Source organism: Falco peregrinus, chromosome 2 (assembly GCF_023634155.1).
Source record: "Falco peregrinus isolate bFalPer1 chromosome 2, bFalPer1.pri, whole genome shotgun sequence".
NCBI lineage: Eukaryota > Metazoa > Chordata > Aves > Falconiformes > Falconidae > Falco > Falco peregrinus.
The window spans coordinates 59,550,865-59,575,564 of record NC_073722.1 but is presented as its reverse complement, the minus strand read 5'-3'; the positions used below and the strand labels follow the sequence as shown (position 1 = coordinate 59,575,564).

The 24,700-nt window shown below is 42.9% G+C and overlaps 2 protein-coding genes across 3 annotated transcripts in view; one reads left to right on the top strand and one right to left on the bottom strand.

The window, feature by feature from the left end:
- LOC101919183 (uncharacterized) overlaps positions 1-24,502 on the bottom strand; it is a 33,496-nt gene extending 8,994 nt beyond the window's left edge. The window contains exons 1-7 of one of the 2 annotated variants that reach the window (XM_027779281.2): positions 22,037-24,502; positions 17,101-17,187; positions 13,189-13,626; positions 12,061-12,150; positions 11,233-11,304; positions 7,043-7,129; positions 215-286 (exon numbers count right to left, since the gene is read on the bottom strand). In XM_027779281.2, the coding sequence (XP_027635082.1) occupies positions 215-286; positions 7,043-7,129; positions 11,233-11,304; positions 12,061-12,150; positions 13,189-13,626; positions 17,101-17,187; positions 22,037-22,424 (1,234 nt within the window). In that variant the 5' untranslated portion in view covers positions 22,425-24,502. The remainder of the gene's footprint in view (positions 1-214; positions 287-7,042; positions 7,130-11,232; positions 11,305-12,060; positions 12,151-13,188; positions 13,627-17,100; positions 17,188-22,036) is intronic. The other variant, XM_027779282.2, reaches the window with a different exon arrangement.
- Positions 1-24,700, top strand: part of PPAT (phosphoribosyl pyrophosphate amidotransferase) — a 54,248-nt gene that overhangs the window by 12,825 nt on the left and 16,723 nt on the right. The window lies entirely within an intron of this gene.

Sequence of the window (24,700 nt, the reverse complement as noted above, 5' to 3'; positions counted from 1 at the left end):
ATGCAAAGTTGAACTACAGTATTAATGCAAGTTTTGCTCATGACAGGGAACAGAGCTTTGAAACTAATTTTTAAGTTTAGTGATAAAGCTAGACTGGAGTCAGAAGTAGAAAAGTAAAGCCATGTTTACAGTAGAGATCTGCTTGGTCCAGCTTTGGTACTGAAATTACAATGCAATTTCATTTCAGAATAAATACATGGAAATTAGTACTCACCTGTCCCGACCATCCGTTTTGTTACTGGCGTACAAGATCTGTCTTCTGAGGTAGTGCTTATAGAATCATCATCTATAGAAATACATAGATTTAAGTAAAATAGACTTGGACTTAGACCAATAAAGTGCTAATATTATTGTCATCCTCTGCAAGTAACGCCTATCCACTTAAAAATGTCATAATCCATTAGCCTAACCCATTAATCATAGAATAGTATAGGTTGGAAAAGACCTTTAAGATCATTGAGTTCAACCGTTAACCCAGGACTGTCAAGTCCACCACTAAACCATCTACATGTCTTTTAGATACCTCCAGGGATGGTGACTCAACCACATCCCTGGGCAGCCTGTACCAATGCTTGACAACCCTTTCAGTGAAAAAAATTTTCCTAATATCTAAATTTGATTACCTGGCACTTGTTACCTGGGAGAAGAGACCAACACCCACCTTGCTCTAACCTCCTTTCAGGGAGCTGTAGAGAGTGTTAAGGTCTCCCCCTCAGTCTCCTTTTCTCCAGGCTAGACACCCCCAGTTCCCTCAGCTGCTCCTCATAAGACTTCTGCTCCAGACCCTTCACCAGTTCCATTGCCCTTCTCTGGACACGCTCCAGCACCTCAGTGTCTGTCTTGTCATAAGGGCCCCAAAACCGAACACAGTGTTCGAGGTGCGGCCTCACCAGTGCTGCTGAGCACAGGGGGACGATCACTGCCCTTGTCCTGCTGGCCACACCATTTCTGGTACAAGCCAGGATGCTGTTGGCTTTCTTGGCCACCTGGGCACACTGCTGGCTCATGTTCAGCTGGCTGTCAGCCAGCACCTCCAGGTCCTTTTCCTCCAGGCAGCTTTCGAGTCGCTCTTCCCCAAACCTGTAGCATTGCGTGGGGTTGTTGTGACCCAAGAGCAGGACCTGGCACTGAACCTTGTTGAACCTCATACACTGGCCTTGGCCCATCGGTCCAGCCTGTCCAGATCCCCCTGCAGAGCCCTCCTGCCCTCCAGCAGATCAGCAGTCCCACCCAACTTGGTGTCATCTGCAAACTTACTGAGGGTGCGCTTGATCCCCTCATCCAGATTGTTGACAATGATATTAAATAGAGCTGGCCCCAGTACTGAGCCCTGGGGAACACCACTTGTGACCGGCCACCAGCTGGATGTAGCTCCATCCACCACTGCTCTCTGGGCTCAGCCAGCCAGTTTTCCATCCAGTGAAGCGTACACCCGCCCAGGCCCTGAGCAGCCAGTTTCTCCAGGAGAATGCTGTGGGAAATGGTGTCAAAGGCTTTACTAAAGTCCAGGTAGACAACATCCACAGCTTCTCCCTCATCCACTAAGCAGGTCACTTTGTCATAGAAGGAGATCGAGTTAGTCAGGCGGGACCTGCCTTTCATAGGCCCATGCTGGCTGGGCCTGATCCCCTGGTTGTGCTGCATGTGCTGCCTGATGGCACTCCAGATGATCTGCTCCATAACCCACCCTGGCACGGCGGTCAGGCTGACAGGCCTATAGTTCCCCAGATCCTCCTTCTGGCCCTTCCTGTAGATGGGCGCCAGGTTTGCTAATCTCCAGTCCCCTGGGACCTCCCTGTTTAGCCAGGACTGCTGATAGATCATGGAAAGCGCCTCAGTGAGCACTTCTACCAGCTCTCTCAGTTCCCTTGGGTGGATCCCATCCAGCCCCATAGACTTGTGTGTGAGTGGTGTAGCAGGTCAGTGACCATTTCCCCTTGGATTATGGGGGCTTCATTCTGCTCCCCATCCCTGTCTTCCAGCTCAGGGGGCTGGGTACCTGGAGGGCAACTGGTCTTACTATTAAAGACTGAGGCAAATAAGGCATTTAGTACCTCAGCCTTTTCATCATCCTTTGTTACTATGTTTCCCCCCCACATCCAATAAAGGATGAAGATTCTTCTTAGCCCTTCTTTTGTTGCTAATGTATTTACAGAAACAATTTTTACTGTCTTTTACAGCAGTAGCCAGATAAAGTTCTAGTTGGGCTTTGACCCTTCTAATCTTCTCCCTGTATAACCTCACAACATCCCTGTAGTCTTCCTGCATTGCCTGCCCCTTCTTCCAAAGGTCATAAACTCCTTTTTTTCCTGAGTTCCAGCCAAAGCTCACTGTTCAGCCAGGCCAGTGTTCCTCACCACCAGCTCGTCTTTCAGCACATGGGGACAGCCTGCTCCTGTGCCTTCAAGATTTCCTTCTTGAAGAATGTCCAGCCTTCCTCGACCCCATGGCCCTTCAGGACTGCCCCCCAAGTGACTTTGTCAACCAGGCTCCTAAACAGGCCAAAGTTTGCTCTCTGGAAATCCAAGGTAGCAGTTCTGCTGACACACCCCACCACACACTTCTTACTCCTCCAAGAATTGAAAACTCATTTAATGATCACTATGCCCAAGATGGCCTCCAACCATCACATCGCCCACAAGTGCTTCTCTGTTCACAAACAGCAGGTCTAGTGGGATGCCTTCCCTAGTTGGGTCACCAGCTATGTCAGAAAGTTATCTTCCACACACTCCAGGAACCTCCTACTGTTTCCTCTCTGATGTATTTGCAGCAGACTTTTGGTAAGCTGAAGGCCCCCACAAAAACAAGGACTAGCAATTGTGAGACTTCCTCCAGCTGCTTATAGAGTATTTCATCTGCCTCTTCATCCTGGTTGGGTGGCCTTCCCCCCTGATTCTTACCTATAAACACTCAACCCCATCATCGCCATCATTAAGCTCTAGACAGTCACAACACTCCCTGACATACAGGGCTACCCCACAGCCTCTCGTTCCTTGCCTGTCCCTTGTGAAGACTTTATGGCCATCCATTGCAGCACTCCAGTTGTGTGAGTCATCCCACCATGTTTCCATGATGGCAACTATATCATAGGTTTCCTGCTGCACAATAGGTTCCAGCCCCTCCAGTTTGTCGCCCATGCTGCATGCATTGGTGTAGGTGCGCTTCAGCTGGGTTATTGATCCTGCCACTTTTTGGAGGGAGAAGCCCTAATTCCTATGTGACCATTCTCAGGCCCTTCCATGGTTTCTAACACATCAATAACCCTTGTGTCTTTGCTGACTCATGGATCTCTATCCCCTGCCTCCACTGAAATGGCAGACCAAAGGGCCTCGCTAGGACACCATCCCTCAATCATCGGTGTGCTGCCCCCAGGCTTATCTCTAGCAAGCCTGGTTTTATCCTCTTCCCCCTTCAAATGTAGTTTAAAGCTCTTTCAACGAGCCCTGCTAATGCCTGTGCAAAGATCCTTTGCCCTCTCTGAGACAGGTGTACCCCGTCTGTTGCCAGCAGGCCTGGTGTCATGTAAACCCACCCATGATCAAAACCCCCAAAATTCTGCCGGTGACACCAGGCTCGGAGCTGGCTCTTTCTGTTTCTTCCCTCGTCATTCCCTGCAACTGGAAGGACAGAGGGGAACGCTGCTTGTGCTCCTGATCCATTAACCAGTTGCTCTGCAGTTTCTCTTGATTGCCCTCAGACTTCTTGTTGCAACTTCATCGCTGCCCACCTGAAAAACCGATCACGGACAGTAATCTGAAGGCTGTACTGGGGTTCCCCTTCACAGCTGTAACCCAGGCCCCAGGGAGGCAGCAGGGCCGGGTCTGCGTGCTGGGCCTGCTGCTCCCTTCAGCAGGGAGTCTCCTGAACAAGTCTTCTGCCACACGCCCCCCTAAACAAAGTTTTTTATTGGCATTTCTTCTAAGCCTTATCCTTCTCTCTGCCCCTGCATTCCCCAAAAGGTAGCTGTGGATATGACATGGATTTAAAACACTTGATTAAACACGTAGGCATACACTGACGGTTTGTATCTCACATATATGCCTATTTGCATAACATGTTTGTATACACTGATTAGCACAGGCGTGCCTTCCAGATTTTTTTCTTAAGTGCTGCGGGTAGGCCAGGCTTGGCGAGGCTCGGGTGCCATTTGTAAGGGCACATGCCTGTGGATGAACTGACACCTGACAGGGCTGGGCTGCAGCCTTTCCTTCACAGGGCCATGAGTGCTCCCCACTGCCGTCATGAAATGAGCAGGGACCGGGGCCCCAGAAGGCCACTGTCCCCCTCTCCAGTCCGGGAGCTGTGCATGTGATGCGGGTGCAATGGGGAGAGGGAGGCACAGGCACCTGCCCGCACACCTGCACGCAGCGTCATTCTGTACAAGCTGCATTGCATGCTGCTGGTGGGGCTTGTCTCAGATCTTTGTGAGAACTGAAAAGAGACCTTTGCTCCTTACTCCTTCTTGTTCTCCTCTGTTCAGGACTCCTTTTGACCACAAAAAACCAGTGGTTTAGTCCATTTTAAGCTGCCATGGTGGGTTTCAAAGCTGGGCTTCAAGGTGTGCCTTTCCCCGATTCTGGGAGGGAGGGCAGGGAGGGATGTTAGGTTTTGTGGGGAAGGTTGCAGGATTTTGCCTTCCTTTGGGAGACAGCCATCCGTGTTTGTTTACCTTTGGGTGAAAGGCTAGTCTCTGGTACAGAGCTTTTGTGATGGTGGTAACATAAGCAGAAGAAAAAATGGGAAACAATTCATTAAGGCTTTTGTCGAAGTCTTCAGCCTCAGCTTAACTTGTACTTTCTACATATAGGAATGGCTCTATCCGAAACTATTCTATGTGACTTCAATGACAAAACAGGGAAGACAGGAAAACTATTTTTTATTCTACCAGCATATGAGTGCTCTTCAAAATCCCATCTCTACCAGAATAGATACATTGATCTATTATTTTTCTGCATGTATACATGCCAGCTTTTTTTCCCTCTGCAGAGCTGAGGCAATAATAGATTTGCGCTTTTTCACAGCATAAAAACTATTCCTTTTAGAAGTAAAATTCAGGACCCATCAGAATTACTGAAATCACGTGTGGACACCAAAACCCAGCTTTGCTGACTCTGGGCTCATTTCCTCATCTTGGACTGCTCTGAGGCTGAAAGTTCACTTTTGTGTGACATTACTTTTTGGGTTGGGAAGGAGAGAAAGATTAGTCATCATTGGTTTGGTAGGGGATGTCATACACCGTCTATATTCAGTACAGTTTTTGGTAAAGGGTAGAAGTAAATATTCCTTCTATGTTTTGAAAAACTGAGTGCATGGTTTCGACTCTGTTAGAAATAAGAGATTGTTGGTAAATAAGCAAGGTTCATTTGATGTGCTTTCTATAATGGTACTTGCTAATATATGCACAGAGTAGTACTTAGAATTTTTACATTTGCCTTATAACTTGCTTTCTCAAGTGATTTGGCAAATACTTGTTTTTCAGAAGCCACATGCAGGAATAAATTTTATACTTATGGAAAACTTAACATCAGAAATTATACTCTTAATAAGCATATGTGTGTGATTTACTTGCAGTGCCAGAAAAAAAGTGTGTTTTCATTAATAGGCTGCCCTATAACTCTTAAGAAAATTCTTGCATCTTCCTTTAACATTTGCAGCTATTGGAAGTACAACCTTGGGCCAAAACGGAGCAGCAGGTCTACTCCTGGGCTCTTAAATGATATTATTTTTTAAAAAACTATTACCAAAAAACCCCATGGCGTTCATTTATGTGCTCCCCTTCTCAACCATGCTGGCTCTCTAATCTCTTTCTGCCTTTGGCAACAGCACCTGTACTGCTGACTTACATGATTTCTATCCTCAATTGGATATCACATGACAGGAACAGGGATTTTGTGTGTACAAGGCAGTCAGTTGATTTGCATGACATTTCATTCTATGTCATTGTGTATGAACTCTTCTCTTTGCATTAGTGTGACCTCGCTATGTCTCTGAACTTTCAGGGACACAGCTTTACTTTATCCTCAGTGTAACTTGTGTTGCTGTGTGTCATTGCTGTGATGGCATTGCTCTGATGTTGTCCTTGGTGTCATACTCGATACAGTTGTCTTTCATAATCAAGATCAACCTATGCAAACAGTTGTAAAACCTCTATTGGATAGGGTGTCTCAACACCCAAACTCCAGATAACATAACTGCCAAGAAGGAAGCTCTTGCCTGGATCACAGAAATACTGATGCATACAATAGAAATATTTTTATGGTAGAAACTTTCAGTGTAAAAGGCAAAAAACCTGTTGTTCACATAATCATTATAATAGAATTTTTTATTCTTTCCATTAACCTCTGAGTACAAACAACACTACCATAAAGTATATTTTGTTCGAGGATGTCAGGACAATTTCAGTGTCATTGCTATTTCCTCTGATGCCTTTTTTTCATGACCTTCCATCGTTTCTATGTGCATTTATTCCAGAAGATTAATATCCCTACTGTATTCTAATGTTAAATTGTAATGTTTTTAATAAAAAAAATCTTCTGAATACTTGTCATTGAATGTATGACTTCTACATATTGCCGAGGCTCTGATTTCGACTTTCCTTATAAAATAATTAAGAATATTTATGGCACTTGTTTGATAGAGTGTAGTCTGAAATTAAATGCACTGTCATGAAGTAGTTCGAAAAGACAGATAAGGTATAAAATTTTCAGTGTTTCTGGACAGCTGTTCAGCTCTCCAGTTTATCCTCTCTAGCAACTGTATATGAAAAAGAACAGTATCTGTGTCACAATCAAATGCAGATTTACCACATCTAGCATAATAAGGAGTATGTTGTCTGGGAAAATAAGATTTTGTTAATTGGGGGAAGGAGAAATAAGTGTTTATACATTTTTGCAATATAAAATCAAACAAACCCCAGTTTTTATCATAACGTAGAAGCAGAATGAGTATAATGTGTGGAAATAACATAAGAACCTTAGAAATCTGCAGTCCCCAGTAAAGTAGAATGTGCTGTTACAACCATCAAGACACAGTCTTGACCTACCTATGTCAATCGTCTCCTTCTTTATTTGTGTAGTTTCCAGAGCTGCTGGAGTGGAGTGGGCAAAGTCCCCCTCATCTTCAAAGATTTCTGTAAAAAAAAATAAAAATAATTACAGAGCTCTAATTAACTAAACAGGTCTTGAGTTATGTCTTGGGAACCACCAACTAAAGAATGCCATTAATGACAACTATTGTTGAAGATTTCATCTCTTAATACATTAAAGCTGCCATTTCCCTGCAGCTGTGGGTTTAAGAGCAGAGCGTATGCACTTAAAAATAAATCCAGAACACCATGTAACAGCTGTCTAATACAAGTGTATGGATTAAATGTGCCAAATCTTAAGTTATTTAAACCTAGATCAGAATTTGTAGAATGTTCGCTGATGAGCGATTTTAAGATATGTAGTAACTGGTGACCCTCCATGCAGCAGAACAGGCAAGACAGTGACTTTCCTAAGGGGTGCTTCAATACATACTGGAATTATTGGAAGACTCCAAGCGACTGATGCCATGAGTCACTGAATTAACCCCAAAAGGGGTGAGGGTCCTGGCACTGCATCAGGGTGCTGTGCCTGGACCACTGATCTGCAAGGCTGCCTGCCTGCCTAGTAAAGACAAAGTACTAAATGCCTGTCCTGAGAGCATCCTCCCTGCAAAAGGTTTACATCACACAGCTGGGCCCTGGCCCCAGGCAAGGTGACAGAGGTGTCCCTGGGCTCCCCTCCACGGGGAGGAGACCTCCACTCCTCTGCCATTGGCCCTATGGTGTTCGGGGGGGACAGCTCCACCCCTCAGCCCTGGGAGGGAGGGATGGACTGGGGGATGACGCAAGTGGTCTTTGTGATCCTCATTCCCAAGGGAGTACAGAGATTAAATGGTGAAGGCCACACCACGGATCAATGACAGCAGTTTCTGGCTCCCAGACTGTTCTCAGTCCATTCAAGAATATTTCCCCTAAACATTGAGCAATAAAGCATAATCTAGATTCATTTTATTAAAAATTACCCCCCAAATCAATACGGCCATGTTTGCATCAGATGTTCTTTACGATGTGACCAGCATCATGAGCCTTTTAATTTATTTTTTTTTTCTTAGTGAGCCAAGAATGTGGGTAGGGAGCCTGGCTTTTTTTTCTAAGCCACCGTTCAGAGTTTTTGGAGGGAGAGCATGAGGAGAGCAAGACTGAGCCAAACAGAACAAACCATCAACGGTTTCTGGCATGGATAAAACACAGTGGCTCCGTCCGCATTGTTTAGTGAAGCTATAGACAGTTGCCAGCAAATATGCTTAATCTCTACTTTGTGTTTGAAGCATTGCTCACAAGGCCACCAGAGCCATGCTGTCGCAGTCTTTCCTTTTACCCGCTCAGACTGATACAAGCTCTGTTCTCTTTTGGCACTCTGTCACTATCACCATCCTGGGTTCTGGCACATGAGGCAAGATTAGTAATTTGTCACCTAATCCTTACTCTCGTGTGTGTTTTGTTAGTATAAAAGGGGAGTAGGAAATGTCAAAGCTAGGGAAATTTTGGAGTGTGTGGCCTATGTTTACTCTCCAACAGCTTGCAAAATTGCTGCTGCTTCTGTCATGCAGATCTATGAGACTGGATACAGACAACTTGGATGCAGTTAGGAGTTTGTATGCTTGGGCTGAGCCACGGAATAATCAAGAAGTTTTGCACTTCTCTGAAACACTCTACTTCACACCAGCCTGGGGCATATGTATTAAAACATTATCTTTTGACTTTGTATGTTTTAAAATTCCAAGCACACAGCCGTAAGTCTTCAAGCCAACATAAGTGCCCCAGTATGCACTGACTTAAGATCTTAAACAACAGATTTTTAAAAAGCCCTTGCTTAGAAATTTACCCTGGCAGCGTCATGAGTTTGTTCTGAATTTGTTCTGAGAAGGACATACAGTAAAGTACGCTGGGCACCAAAAATCCTACAAAATAATGACAAGAAAAGTCATTTGAAGCAAAATACTTGCTGTAGGTATTTTTTAAGAACATCAAGCTACTGGTATTCCCTAGAATCTTGTTTTCACCTCCGCTGTTGTTCCCTGGCCCTTGTATTTAATCAGACACCCCTGTGTGTGCACAGTGACACACTGGAATGTACACACACACCACAGAGTTTGCATGGCTGGCTACTGCCTGGGCTAACTGAAACAGTTTGGCTCTTCCGAACAGATTTCTGGAATTCACTGCCCTCAAAACCGATCCCGTGAAACAGAAAACATCAGTCAAAACGACTAAACACGGGTTTATTTCCAGGCTGTTTTAATATGGGTATCTTTCGCCCGGAAAGTGCCATTCACGGCGGCCCCAGCCTCCCCCGGCGGCTTTGGCCGGCAGCGGAGCGGGCCGCCTGTGCCGTGGGCTCCTGCGCCCCCTGCCGGCCAGGCCCTGCCGCTGCGCCCCCGCCGCCCGCCACGGGCGCACCTCGGGGCTTGTTTCCCTCCGTCCTCCCCTTCCCAGGGGGCACGTGCTGCTGCTCCCCGAGTTTAGGCAGAGGAGAAAAACAGTACCATGAAACGTCAAATAACCAGGTATTTCCCTGGAACCGGGCAGGGTATTTGTCTTTCGACTAATAGCATCTTAAGTTTTTCCCTGCTAGAGTACAGCAAACCCGACCATTTGTAAAGGTCAGCAGTGGCGACAGTGTTGCTGTGGCTCATAACGGAGATTCCCATGTAAGCTGGTGAGAAGCACATGCGCTGCTGAGGCAGCTTGTGCACCTCTGCATGTTCACACAGCTGCGGTGGCCAGAAAGCAGCTATCTGCCCAGGCTAGCTAGCGTATGTCTAACTGACAGCAGAGTATATCAACTCCATGTATTAACTAGGAAGATACCTTGATACAAGGTGAACAGAATTTATAAATTCCTAATTACATCCAATTGAGGGGGTTTACAATTTTTTTTTTTAAAGGCACGAGTATAAATTACAATCACGTGCTTGCTGAGCAAGTTTCCTACAAAGGTTCTGTTGAATATGGAGTAGTCCTTAAGAAGTCACATCCTAAAGGCTATCGATTGTCAGACATCTGGTATCAAAGATTCAATGTAATATATCACTGCCTGATTGACTTTTTCACTACTTGTCAGGAAGTAAATTTATGAATACAGAGGTACATACAATCTCTTTACTTGCCAGATTCTCACTTTAAATTTATTCCAACCATCTAGGAAAGGCATGTATCACAATTCAAGAATAAAGGGTCTCCATGATATTGTAACGTAAAAACTGAACATCTTTTCTCTGCTTTATGTAATATCTAATTATGTTACCGGTAATAACATTAAAGTCTAGGTGTTTTTTACTATCTGTGGTAAAATAATTTGAATCTGTATCATTCATTTGGGAACCAGGGAAAGAATTTTAGAAACTGAAACTGCATCGCTTCATGATGTAGTGCTGTGGTTTTGCCTCTTCTTCCCTACAAAAGTTTGAACAGTAGTCTTTAGAGTGAATAGGCTGAGCCAGAGACACTTCTGAAGTACTTGCTGTTTTAGCCTTTCCCCACAAAATCAGATTGCAGTTACAATTATCCAGAAACAAACAAAATATGCAGTTAAAATCCATATACTTGAGAAGGCAAACTGTAACCAAGGTAGGCTATAGATGTCTTAACACCTACACTTATCCTAAAGGAGTGTTAAAGCGTCAAAAATGAATGCTCAGAACTTTACTAGAAGTAGTCTGTTAACTCCACCTTAAATAACTCATTTGGAAGATTGCAATCCAAAAAGTTACAATATTACGTAGCTGCAGGCAGTTGAAAACTATGTCAGATGACAGTTTAGTGGCACTGCTCAATCTATGTATTATTACAGTATCTCACTACTGTTCATGTATATGTAGTAATTTTACTTGTTGATGGGGAGAAACGGAATTTTATGCATTTGACAAGTTGTCTTAACTGCATCTCACAAAGTACTCTTCATGATTTCTTATGTATTTTTCTCTCTCAAAATGAGGTCCCTATAAGCAATACACTTTTCATGACAACCTATTTTTCTCCAGTGAATGCCTCAAGTGCCCATGGTGGTGTGGTAAAAGGCCAGTTACATATTTCTTTGTTAGTAAATTTAAATTAATAAATGTAACTGCTGTTGAATGGTAAAACAAAATTGCTACTGTCCAGTATATCTCAAATTACCTCTCATGATCAACCATGTCTTTACTTACTTGTCATAGGTGTTTCTTTCGTTATACGCAGAGCTGCCTGATTCTCTGGAGTAGTATTTACAGTAACATCATCTGTCAGAAGATTTTAAATTTGATATTAAAATCTTTAAAGTTCACATTAGACCATTTAAAATTCTGTAAGACTACTCCTTAATGCCTAATTTAGACCATATTCTGCCTCATGCTACCGAAAGAGATCATAAGGTCCCTTGTGGCATGTCAGGTCTGTCAGCCTTTGATACTTTCATGTGTCTCTAGCTGAACGTTAAACTCCCGTTTCCCCTGAAAGTTACGCTTTCAGATGCAAATCATAATGTTTCTTTGTAAAGAGCATACGACCTTCATAGTCAGTGCTAGTAGTGATACTTTTCAATGAAGTTTTCATTCCCCAACATGAGAGTTTACACAATTATATTAAAGATTGATCACATTATATTGTGAAAAAGAGAATGCTGTTACTAGTTCACGCACAGGAGAGTGAACAATTCTAATCCTTGGAAAGACAGAGTTTAAGTAGAAGTAAATGTGGTAATACATTGCACTCAGCTTGTTCAAACCAATAGTTTCTTCTTCTTTACATCTTGGGCCATGAATCTTTGAAAAGATTACTTACGAGACTGTTTTTATCGAATTCAGCAGAGCACTGTAAATGTGCATATATGCTTGTACTGAAAGTATAGTTATCACCATGATGTTATCTCCTGCTTGTAAATATTTTGGGTCTTTGTCTCTTCCAACCATAATTACAATGTGGGCTTATTTTAGAAATCCATCTTGATTTACTAAATTGAGGGAGTCATTTATATAAAATAGAAGACTTCAGTTTACCTGAGTCAGAAACTTTCTTTGTATCTCCAACCCGTAGGTCTTCTGACATATTACTAACAGAGTCCTCTTCAGCTGTGTCTCCAGGCATTTCTGCGTAAATAATGCTATGTTAATTAGGGCACTGCATTTGTGTACTACATAAGAACAGCTGTGCTGTGTCAAATCAAAAGATCCATCCAACCTATGCCAAAAGATCCGTTATGCCAGCAGGCAGTAGTAGATGCATTAGCAAAAAGCTTAGAAACAGCAACTGAAGAGTGAATCCTCCCCCAAAATGTTTTCATAGTTTTCAGAGATGGTCTCTGTGCTATATTTTTCTTCACTTCTTCCATTAGTTTACTAACTTCTAGTCTTGTATTTGGCCATTGTAATATCATGCCCTGTGTAGGACTCTTACTGTGTAATAAAGAGTTTTATGTTTAATTTTATTCTTAAACAACAGGCATGTTTCTGGTTGTACATACCAATAAAAAATGTTTTAACTCCTGGGTAGTGTAGGTTCATCGGTCTAATTCTGCATTAATCCATCCAAGTTATTTTTTCAATAACAGCACAAAAATAAAGACAAGCTCTGACAGTATTCTTGGTGTTACTCCTTTTGCTATTTTCACCATAGCTGTTTCACTGCTTTGGGAGACTTGCTCCAAAGGCCAGTGAAGCTGGACTATTGGGGACAACAGGAGAAAGGAAATTTCAGTGTTAATTTTTTTAACCAATGTCTGTAACTACAGACTTTTTTGCTCAATGTCTTCATTTTTTCTCGTTACACAGTCTGACCATCTCTCTGATCCTTTTTTGTTTTTTTTTTAAACTAGGCTGGTAACAGTCTCTTCTGCCGTGATTTTGACCGGAATGGTCTTTCTGCATTGCTTTATTTTATCCTATGTCTCCATCTTTTTTTCCTCCTTTTGTTTCTCAGTTTTGCTACAAAAAGTCTGAGGCAATCACTCAATCTGAAAGACCACCTTATAATGTAAGACACAATAGTAAACTTCCATTTGGTGTTTTTTTCCCCCCAGCAAACTGGTTAATCTAGCTGGTTGCTCTTTTTTTTTTGGTGTTCTTTCAAATCTCTAGTGTTGGAAAACTAAATGTTTTACATTATATATGGGTAGCTGAAGTACTTACCTATGGAGTCCTTTTCTGATTTTGCTTCTGTCCATTCTGGAGGCCTCTCACTTTCATCATTATCTGATTTACTTGCTTGTTCCATGGTGCTGTGCCCCAGAATAGCATCCAGTTCATTAAAAAATTTCATACTTTTACTTGTACTCCCTGAGTCTTGGGCACTTTTAACACTCTTGTATTCATGTTTCAGATTTTTATATTTTGTCCTGCACTGCTTCCAGTCCCTGTCAATTCCAAACTTCTGAAGTCTAGCAGCAACCTGTTCAAATATTCTTTTATTTCTCACTGTCCCCTCCAGTTGTTGCTGGATATTTTTGTCTGACCATATGCGTATCAAAGCTCTGACTTCATTAACAGTCCAGTGTTTTCCTCCTTCATTTGCTACTGTTGGAATAAAAGCCGGTGTTTTGGAAGCCTCTATTGCTGACGTTGGATTACCTGCATCGTGTGGGGTAGGGGAGAGACACAGAAACGGGTTACCTGCATTGGGTGGTTGGGGTGGGAAAGGACAGACAGAATGAGAATGAAGTATGCCATTTCCTCATGACTTGGCTCTCCAGAGAAAGACGGAGTAGAGGTGACATTAAAATCGAGCTACTGGTTATTAACTTTTCAGCATTTTTGTTAACTCTGACATCATTTTTGCCCTCTCTTGAAAACCAGCACTGGTAGTGCATGTACATTTAACTAACCTAAGAGGAACATTCCTTTCTTCTGTGCCCTAATACACTGAACTTTACTTGTAACACCTTTGAGAATAACCAAGGACTTTTGACACCTCTGAGAATAACCAAGGAACTGTTTTGTCATTCAGACATTAGAGAGGAGCGCTGTTTGGCAGAGAGCAAGTGCTGCCTTAGCACAGCACTAAACTGGGCCCCGAGTCACTGACACTACCATCAAGACTTGACTTTCTGCATTTGTGCCATACTCATGGTTTTACACACATAGAGAGATTTAAACTGGGTAAGGATCTGAAGAATCTGATCCTTAACTCTTGACCAAGTATCCAGTTTGTGAGGAGCTGATGAATGGAGACTTGTCTTCAGTCACAGGAGCGTTTGTGTGATAACGAGCACAGTTCTCATGGTACAGAACCTCCACCTTTTCTCAGTGCAGGTCAATCAATGACATTTGGGGATTTTTATTAAAAAATTAAGTTTGAGTTATCGTACTCTGCAGATCTAAGTTTTTTTTTTTCTTCAGTCTTCAACTTTATTTTTTAATGTTTACTTGTTTCTAATTATGAATTTGCTCCCAGACTTCATTTTGATTATCAAATTAGTTTGGAAAGTGGTTTCTTATGCATTTTCTATCTAAATCTTTGCAAAAATAACTATAAAAACAAAAAAAAAACCCAAAAAACCACAATTCCAGCGCTTCAACAAAGACATCAAACATGAAAGTGCACAGTAACTGACACGTTTTTTTCCAACCATACTGAAGTGATAAATGCCTTTGCCAGTGTCTTATTCTAAAAGGGCAAGCCAGGTTACCGGGGTTGGATACTTTATAGTCGCTGAGCTTTATGTGATGGCAAAAATATCTGACCTTTGCTTGTACATACAGCTTCAGTGGAGTGTACTTGTGTATAGCCACCTGTCTGACGACCAACTTGTCCTAGACAGAGGCATTCTTTGCTAGTCTCCGTAATTCATTCTGGTTGTGAAAAAGCTGTTCGGAGATAGCGGTTTTCCCCTGTTTGTCCTGCCCTGTGTTAATCAGGACTCTGCAGCAGCCAGCTCACTGATACGTTGTTGAGGAGGGTAATTTTCAGGTTACGTATCACTTATGCTTTCTTCATTTCTTCCTGGGGGAGTCAAAGAAAATGTTTGTTTACAGGTGAATGCAACCGTAGGTCACAGGTGACAACTGCCAACATCAGACAGGCTTGGTGTAGTCTCTCTGCTCAGTGTTACCGGGAGCATTTCAACTACCTGGATTTCCAGAGTGGTGCATTCTGCACTACCAGAGCGTGCTGCGGGGGCCAGAGAGGAAGGACCCAGGGGAAGAGAAGAGGAAGACAAATGCAGAAGGTGCTCCCTGCACTTCTCAGTCAAGCCACAGAGTATGGGGCAGTCTGGGAGGGATAAGGTTTCTTTATAGCTCCTGTGTAGACCACCATTTCTCACTAGTAAGCTCATTTGCAACTAGGCTCACTTTTGGTTGTGGATGGTAGTTCAGATGAGTGCTCGTGACATAGTGTATTGCTTATTCCTTCTGCTGTATGCAGAGTGGAAAAAGGTGCCAGTGTTTGTTCCTCATTCCCTTTAAAAACCATTGCGATTCAAAATATATTACCCACAAGCACTGCTCTGAAACAATGTGAAAATTTTCCTTATGCCTCAAATGTATTTTAGCCCTAATCTGTTTTTTAAAAAATTGTTAAAACAGCTTATGTGGATGCCCCATCCCTGGCAGTGCCCAAGGCCAGGCTGGATGGGGCTCTGAGCAGCCTGGTCTAGTGGAAGGCGTCCCTGCCCATGGCAGGGGGGGTTGGAACTGGATGATCTTTAAGGTCCCTTCAGACCCAAACCATTCTACAATACTATGATTCTGTAATATGCATTATTTTTTTATCTGGAAGATAAGTTTATGCCATATTTGATTTTTCTCTAAGCTCCCTCAAAATGAGATATCTGCTGAAATGAAACCAAAATATTAAGCAATATAAATAGAAAGGGCCCAACATTTTTCTTAGAGTGGAGTTTGAAATCTAAAGACTAAGACAGGTACTAGGGTAAGACATTTCAGTATCAGTACACAACAGCTGATGCAACTGAAGTTACTTTGCTAGCTTTGTAGAAAGTAACTTTCTCAGAACCGAAGACTTTTCTAGCAGGCCAAATAAATCTGCTTTGTGCGGTGTGTTGCAAGAGCACTGAGTAACACAGATATATTCCTGTAAACCTTGATTCAGATACTTACTGCAAGAGAAGACTTGTTTATATATATATGTGCATATAACTCCATGTGAGATTCTTGTCCCTTCCTTAATGTCTTGTTATGCCGGGTAAAAGGGGTATAGCGTGTAATGTAAAAGCTGTAGGTTTAGCTGGGACCTTGTTTTCTCCCTGAATACGGCACCTTGGAGATTCTGTAGTGAAAGTTGTAACTGGATTGGGATGTATATAGATGGGCATAGAGGGTATATAAAAAATGGAAAGAGCATGTAGGAAATTCAGGACAGTGCTACTGTTCAGGCATGGGATCAGCTCATCAGTTGTCTAATTCTGCCTAAAATGTGCTCAGGCTCCTCCATTCCTTTTAGCAGCCCCTTGAAGAGGCTCACACCTAGGATCTTCTTCCTCTTTCTGGCTTGCCAGATTTGGGCCTTTCCTCTGTAATGACTTTCCTGAGCCAAAAAAAAAAAGTAGGATTATGTCCGAGTGAGTTGTATGGCTGGTTGGACTAAAGCATTGCTGACCACCCCTCGCTTGGAGAGGGGATACAGTTTGAAGACCGCTGCAGATCTGGATTGCTCAGTGAGCCAGCTCTGACCTCTGCATCTCTCCTGGCTCAGGCCGTTCACTCATGCTGCTTTAAGCAGAAATGACATGAGTTAGAGAAAATCTGCAAGTTGACAGTGGTTTCACACCCTACCATTTGGCATACTTTCCACTAGCATTTAACAAAATGAACGTGGTTGATATGACTAAGTTATAGCACGGGATGTGTTTTGAACGTGAATGGTGGTCATGCAGGTGTTACATCATATACAGTGGCCAATATCTAGTTAGTGATGCATGAGACTGCCAAGTGCTAAAACCCGGAAGGAGATGGTGCAAAATGTGGCTATTTTAAAGCTATGTTGATCAGAAACAGAATGACGGCGGATTCAAGCTGTCAGAAAGTGCTCTGACAGCCATGCCGCTTTTTAGTTTTTGATCTCTCTGCGCCATCATACTATACCTAGTTGAACTGGTCTGACATGAGACATAAAAAGTAGTGGATCTCCTGGAGCATCCTCATCATCTTCTAAAGAAACTGATATTTCACCTGGGAAGGAAAGAGGTTTTAGATGAAAAATAGGTATGGACTATGTTAGCTTAAATTAGTTTAAGTGAAAATGTCCATACGCAATGAGAAGATTATTAACTTTGTAATCTCCACACTTAATTTGTATTTAAATAAAATTTAAAATTAATTTGGCCTGTCACCCTAAGACGACATGAGTTACAGGAAGTAAATAAAATTATTTTACCTCTTGCATATGAAGCCTGTTTGAAATGTATTTTTAAATCCTTGAAGAAACCAACTTGATTCTAGTGACTTGTACACTTTTCACTCAGCATTTGGGATGGACAGCACATTAAAAGTATAGTTTAAAGGTAGATAATGAAAGGTAAGAGACACGCAAATAAAAGCAGACTTTGCATACGGATTCACATAAGCACAAAGCCATTTATGTAACAAAAAAAAAATATCCAGGAAGAATTATTTAGGGAAGTGTATGAAGAAAACAAGAATGTTCTGCAAAGAGTTCAGGAAATCTATGAAATTCATTAATGGCACAGGGAAAGCAGGAAAAGTATTGTAACTAGAGAATGGATGTATTTGTAGCTGACAGGATTCTTCAGTCTAGCTTTTTACAGCATGACATTCCTACATTTCTCTAAAAAGCAGTATTATATAGTAATTGCTATGTGAGTTTAGAAAGCAGCATACGTAAGTCAGGTTCTGAATCAGCTTCATTTTCACGGAGGACAGACTTCTAAGTTCTGTTTTCTATAGTAACACGCTGTATTCAACGTACCGTGTTGACAGGGAGGTTTGAAATATTGATTCACTGTACAGGGAGTTGAGCTACTGTCAGCTCCTGCCAGGCAGGTCACACAGATCAAAGCTACCTGTTCAAAGGTGCTGCGGTAGCTCGTCACAAGGAGCAGTAACAAGGTGCGGTTAGGATGCAACCTGGTATCCTGACATAGGTGAAACCGAAAACTGCACTTGAAAGTATTATCCTAAATCCTCCTGACTTTCAGCAAGGCTCAGAATGACTCATAGATGCAGTGGCCTGATCTCCGACTGCTCCCAGCTGTCTGCCTTGCTTCTCTGGCAGGAGCTGCTACCCCCTGCGGCCGGGCTGATGGAGGGAAAGGTGTGCTCATCCCTCCACCTCCAGCACCAGGCTGGCCTTTTATCTGCTTAGGAGCTGCAAAGCAAGCTAAGGAGAAGGGAAATAAATTCTGTCAGAAGGCTGCTGAGTATCCCATGGGCACTAGGATGAGCAAGTTTAATTACATCATAGTATTACAGAGAAACAATTTATTATAATTTTAAGTAAATAAGAACAGTTAACACAAAAACATGTTAGACTATTTGATGGGGGGAAAAAAGCATCTGATGAGCAAAAAAGTTACTCAGTAAGAGCAATACACACTCTTATTACAAAAAATATGCATATGAAATACAATGACATGTTTAATGTTAAAGTCCAGACACGGAAAAACTACATACGTGTGGCATTTTCGAGTCGGCATTTCTGAAGGATCTTTTTGCATTTCTAGTAGCTGTCTGAGTTTTGTATATATGATAATACTGTCATTGCTGATGCATTTCTGCTCAGACTTGATACCTTTTCTGCATTTGCTGTGGTAAAATGAAGGTCAAGTAAGGTGACTGACCAGCGCATTAATATTTAAACATAGAGGACTATGAAAGAGTGTTAGTTACTTAATATGAGATACTAGGCGAGCTTTACTTCCGTAAATACTGCAGTTAATTTATTAATACTTGATTTAACTTGAAACAATCAAACTGATTAACAAAATGGGAAGGTGATTCATTTGAACTGTAACGAAAGATAGCATTTTTCGTAGTGCACCATCACTCTAATGGATTTACTTGGCTGTCGATTACTGTGGCAGTACACAAACTAAATTTTGAGATAAGTGAACATGTTGACTTACATCTTTTTTAATGATTGTTTAAGCTACAACTTGTGTGTGTGCCTCTGAAAACATGTATTTTGGGAGGACAAAATGAACATCTCTGGCCTCTGCTGCCGTTAAGTGCCTACACAAAAAGCGTCATCTTTCTGTGAGTGAGCTGGGAATTTGGTGTGTGCGCTACTACCAAGTTTGTCCCGAGACACCTCTCAGATTTGATTGTGATTTTCAGTATCAGTTTCTTCAATTACACATTCAAAAGAAAACTGATTTTACCAGATATGAAGAAAACACTCAAGGAAACAGTACAGAAATACCATTCAGTTCCATAAACGTGGTCTCTTTTTTCCTTCCTTCCTTCCTTTCCCCTTCCTCCCCCTCCCCAGCAACCTCCCAGTAGTTGAGATAATCAGGCAAATCAAACAGAAAGACATGCTTTGTAGCTTTACATTAAGGATGGATATGAATATTTAGACCGAGGCTAAGCAGAATGGTAAAAATACAGTAATTTCTTTGGGAGCATGCCTTGTCCCTTTTCATTCTTTTTAAACAAAACAAACTAGTACAGCTACTAAGTTCTTCAAATAAAGTAAGACGCCCATGGTGGACAGTATTATTTGGCACAGGTTTTAGTTTCCTGATAGCATTTTGTTCTTGCTACCCAAGTCACAAGCCTAGACATCCTCGATGCCTCCAGCTCTGTCAAAATGAGGCATCTTGGCATCTTTTTAAAGCGGGGAGTGACCATTTTCCCTTTCTGTAAGGCTCTGCCTTTGAAAGGGAGAAGCCCAGGGGGGGACCTGCAGGGATACAAATACACTTTGGTCTGTTTGCCTTCCCTTTGAGGATGACACCCACATGAAAGCAGTCCCTGTCCTCCTGCAGACCATGGGGGAGCAGCCAGGTTCAAGTTCAGGGGCAGCAAGCTGCCTTGGTGGGTGCAGGGAATCGCGTTTCCTTCTGCGGGAGCTACACTGTCAGATCTGCCCCCACAAAAGAACTTGTGAGCATCAGCTGCAGAGCCACCGATGCCATTTTAGCCTTACAAATGCCCTTCAAAGTCCTGAGCTGGGCGGACAGGGCAGCACTTGACCGCAGGCGGAAAGGACTGGGCCCCTAGTACGGTGTTACTTGCTTAACTTGTGCTCTTAAATGAAGAAAGTTGGTGTTCTCACAGCTGCTCTCTCTGCCCCTCTTATGGATGCACGCATTCTGCATAGCTGCAGGACGCATTTCTATCTTGCTGTGTTTTCTTTGTGGCTGAATCATAATTGTTGTGAAAAACTTTGCATTTGAATTCTTACCGTTAGAAGTGCATTATTACACTTAGTTGCATTTAATTTTTGTTTATCCATAAAACTTGGGGGGTGGTGGTGTTTGTTTTTTAAGGGAGTAACAGAAATGCTTGTGCATTGAAAAGATTTATTTTAATTATATCATCTTTAAAACCAAGCTGCCCTAATGCTTCAGAATGAGGTGTGTCTCACCCAGGCGTAATTTTTGTAATATATATTCTAGTTTGGGATTCGCAACTGAAATTAAACTTTCCTGATTTAAACTTGCTAGAGGTCTAAAGCAGATGAGAATTAGGATTAATAGTTGGTGCAAACTACATCAAAAAACAAGAGGGTAATCTAAGGGCAGATCCTCAGATGAAGGACACTTAGTTCCATGTAGTCCTCAAAAGTGTAACAGCTTGTATTGGCCTCAGTTCTGAAAGTTTTAAAATAAAAATGGATTGCAATACATGGTGCAGAGAGAACATGTTAAAATATTATAAAATTGCCATTTTAATTTGAAGTTACTTTGATAAATTAAAGACTTTCTCTTAGTGATGACAAATTAAGGTCAAGCTTTTTGTTAAAGTAAACAATGACAAGAAAAATGGCAATTTCTTTTCCTGGGATCTGTAAAACAGCATTGTAGGGGAATATGTGGAAGGGTACAAGGGCAAGCTGTATGTCCAGCTCCTTTCTGTGCCCTTGGCAATCTCCCCTGATACGAACGCTGAGTTTTTTGTTTTCTTAAAAAAGGTTCACAATCTTAACTGATGTAAATTACCACATACTGTGGGCACGAACAGCTCAGCTTTTCATTTCTCTATTTAGCCGTCTTATTTCGGTACTTTTTACTCTTATTGGGGCTTATGCTTCAGTGACATTTAGGATGTGACAAGGAGATTTGAGTGATGTCAAATAGCAGATTGACCCTAATGAAATGTTAAGCATAGCTTACATGCATATGTAGAGAGGGCTGAATAAAACAAGAGATGCAAATAATTTCGTAAAACCCCCTTCAGAATAAAAGCCGTTGTATTCATTTGGTTTGCCTCAATGACAAACAACGTTGAGTTTTACTTTCCTCACATTACAATTTTTAAGATGACATTATTAAACACACACACACACCCCCGTTTCTCAAATATTTAAGTTGAATTACTTACAAAATTATTTACCTTTAGCCATCACACCTAAATTTGCAGATACAGGGAAATACGAATAAACCCCCTAGATTTCACTCGTATCACCAATAACAATTTTCCAAAAATCACGCCGATTTCAACCTTTACTTTCACCTTTCTCTAAGTTCCCACCCGCACCGGAGCCTGGCCAGACCTGCTCCGCCAAGTACCGCGCACGGACCAGCGTCACCGGCAACGGGAACAGCTTTTCCTCATGTACCGTTTCCAGCCAGTGCAGAAGCCTAGACAGCGGCGCGTACGCACCAAGGCTGCAATAGGAGCAGTTACCATAATTTTGCTAGAATTACGCTGTATTTACAGACTTCGACACTGGTGGGTGCTAACATTTTCTTCCCCGGCGCAAGGAGTGCATCCAGTCAGTTCCAGCAGCTGCGCAGCCTCCGCTTCAGCTCAAGCGAACTCAGGCTTGGGGTTTGTCCCTTTGGTTTTTAAGCAAAGAGAGAAAAATAGAAGCAAAAACGTTTTGTTTTTTTACCTTGCGCGCTCTCTGTGGTGGGGCTTGTGTTCAGCTGCGCCTCAGTCGCAGAACACCTGCCGTTCTCTTCTGCTGCTAATTGTGTGACAGGTTCGTATCGCAATATGGCATCCAGATCATGGAAAAACTTCATGGTTTTAGTGACATCCCCCGAGTTGTGGGCATATTTAACCGTTCTGTATTCATACTTCAGGTTTTTATACTTTGCACGGCACTGTTTCCAATCCCTGCAAACTCCTAACTCCTGCAACCTTTTAGCAATGTAGATGAATATTCCTTTATTCCTCAGGGTGCCGTGGAGTTGCTTTCTGATATTTTTTTCTGACCAGACGCTTAACAAGGCTTTAACCTCCTCCTCAGTCCAATGCTTCCCCGCTCCACTCTCCATGTTGAAAGTGACCTGGAAATGATTCACTATTTCTAGCCAAGATTTTGTTTCCTAGGAAACCAGACGGCTGGTTGTCAGCGAGCTCCGCCGAGGTGGAGGGATCTGGTTTTACTGGCTCAAGCTGCCTGAGGGGAGTAACTTGAGAAACTGCCAGATCGGCGGGCGGGGGCGGCGGGGCAGCGGCGCCGGGGGCGGCGGCGCCTTAACCCTTCGGGGGGCGAGGGGGACAAACCCACTCGCGCTATCCAGTTGCTTTAAAAAAAAAACACCACACACGAAAACAAACAAATAAAAAACTAAAACCACCACGCGACCCACTCCCCCGCAAAACCCGTCCGTGCCCACCCTTCGCTGTGCGGCTCCCGCCGGGGAGCCCGGGGCTGCGCCCTCCGACAAGTTGTAAGTTTGGAGGAGTTGGTGGTTGTGCCCAACCGGAGGACGAGCTGCTGTAGAAGTGTTTCCATGTGCAGTGAGGCTGTGCGCCAGACTTGTTTTGCTTGAGTTCAGAAGCTGCGGTGTCCGATATTAGCTTGATGTGCTCAAAACGCTTTTATCAGAGGGTCCACATAGCTTCTGGAGGTGTAGATGGCTAGCTTGTCTGCTGGAGTGCAAGAATGCAAAAGCTTCTACACAGGCGATCCGTGGCAGAAACAATGCATCCCCCTAGGCAAAACCATCTGGGATCATCCCACTTGGCGTTTGCTTCTCTGTCTAGGATTGGGTTTGAACCGGTGGTGGTATATATGCGCATTTTTAACTCTAGCGTTCATGGGTTATTAGTGATGTCTTAATGAAAAGCTTGCATATTTAAACGTCTGACTAAACTGGTAGAGCTGTGCGGGCTCTGCCGTAATGACATTGAGCTTACTTGTTCACGAGAGCTACCTAAGAGATGGGGGCCACCGAGGTGGCACACGGCAGGGGCCTGCCTGCCCTCAGCACCTTCCCTTCCCTCTTTCTGCTATTGATGGTGTTGGTGTTTAAAGGGACGGTGTCCCAATTCGAATGGCAACTGCCTGTAACATTAACATCGGGGTAACAGCTGCTGAATGCAGCATATCAGCTCTTAAGTCTCACTACCTTAAGTCTCACTACCTGTCTTTGTGCTTACAGGTGGGACATCTTCCCGAGTTAAAATAAATGTGTTTGAGTTTCTTCTCTTGAAGAGCTCTGTCAGTAACAGGGCAAAGTCGCTCTGATATGTCTGAAGCTCGTTTTGTTTAGCTTTCTGTAAGCAATTGTTCTTTAAATTTCTGGTTTACATAGAACTGGGGCTAGTGACCAATAGAGGGATTTTAGGAATGGGAGAAAATTTCTAATGAGCATGGTCAGTGGTAGGTTAGCGTCCATTCTGTAGATTTTTGGTGCCCAGTTTTATTGTTGGCTATACTAATTAATATCAGTTACTTCAGTTGAGTTAAACCAGTCTAGCGCACAAATAGCATCTTTGTCTAATATTCTAAAAATATTCTGAATGTTTTCTTTTTAAGAAAAACATCTTCGCTTTTCAGGCATTACTGTATATGAGAATGGATGGGAGCTTACCAGTTTACCACAGTCCTTACGAGTCTTACGGGCATGGTGGGTCTACGGCAGCAGTTTTGTTAGAGGGAACACTCTGCCTTACTCCAGGAGGCCTTGTAAAGGGAGATTTGAGTAGCCTGCACTGTTGCCCACTAAAACCCAGTCTGCAAAACATCTTTTCCATGGATAAGGACTGAAATGCAAACATTGGGCAGCTGTGCAGTGTTCTGCCTGCTTCCATCAGGGCACCCGTGCCTGCTGCCTGCCCGCCCTAGGGACCGAGCCTGGAGGCAGGGCTGGGGACAACGGGGAGCAGGCTCGGGAAAACCCTCCTTCCAGCTGATAGAGCTCCTCTGCTCAGCAAAGCACAACTGCCAGCCGGAGGCTGAACTGCTGTAGGAGAAGTGTTTCCATTTGCTGTGATGCTGTACACCAGACTTGTTTTGCTTGAGTTCAGAAGCTGTGGTGTCCAATATTAGCTTCATGTACTCAAATGCTTTTATCAGAGGGTCCACATAGCTTTTAGAGGTGTAGATGGCTAGCTTGTCTGCTGGAGTGCATCCCCCTAGGCAAAACCATCAGTTTCTTAATAAACTCCTCCAGCCCAAAGCAGAAATGGAGTAGCACTATAGAGCCTACTACTACTGCCTAGATGACTATCACTGCAAAGTGGCTTTTCGGATTAAGCATCTGCTGTTATTTTATGCCCACGCTGAAATAGCACTGCAGTAAGAACCTGAGCCAGTGCTTAT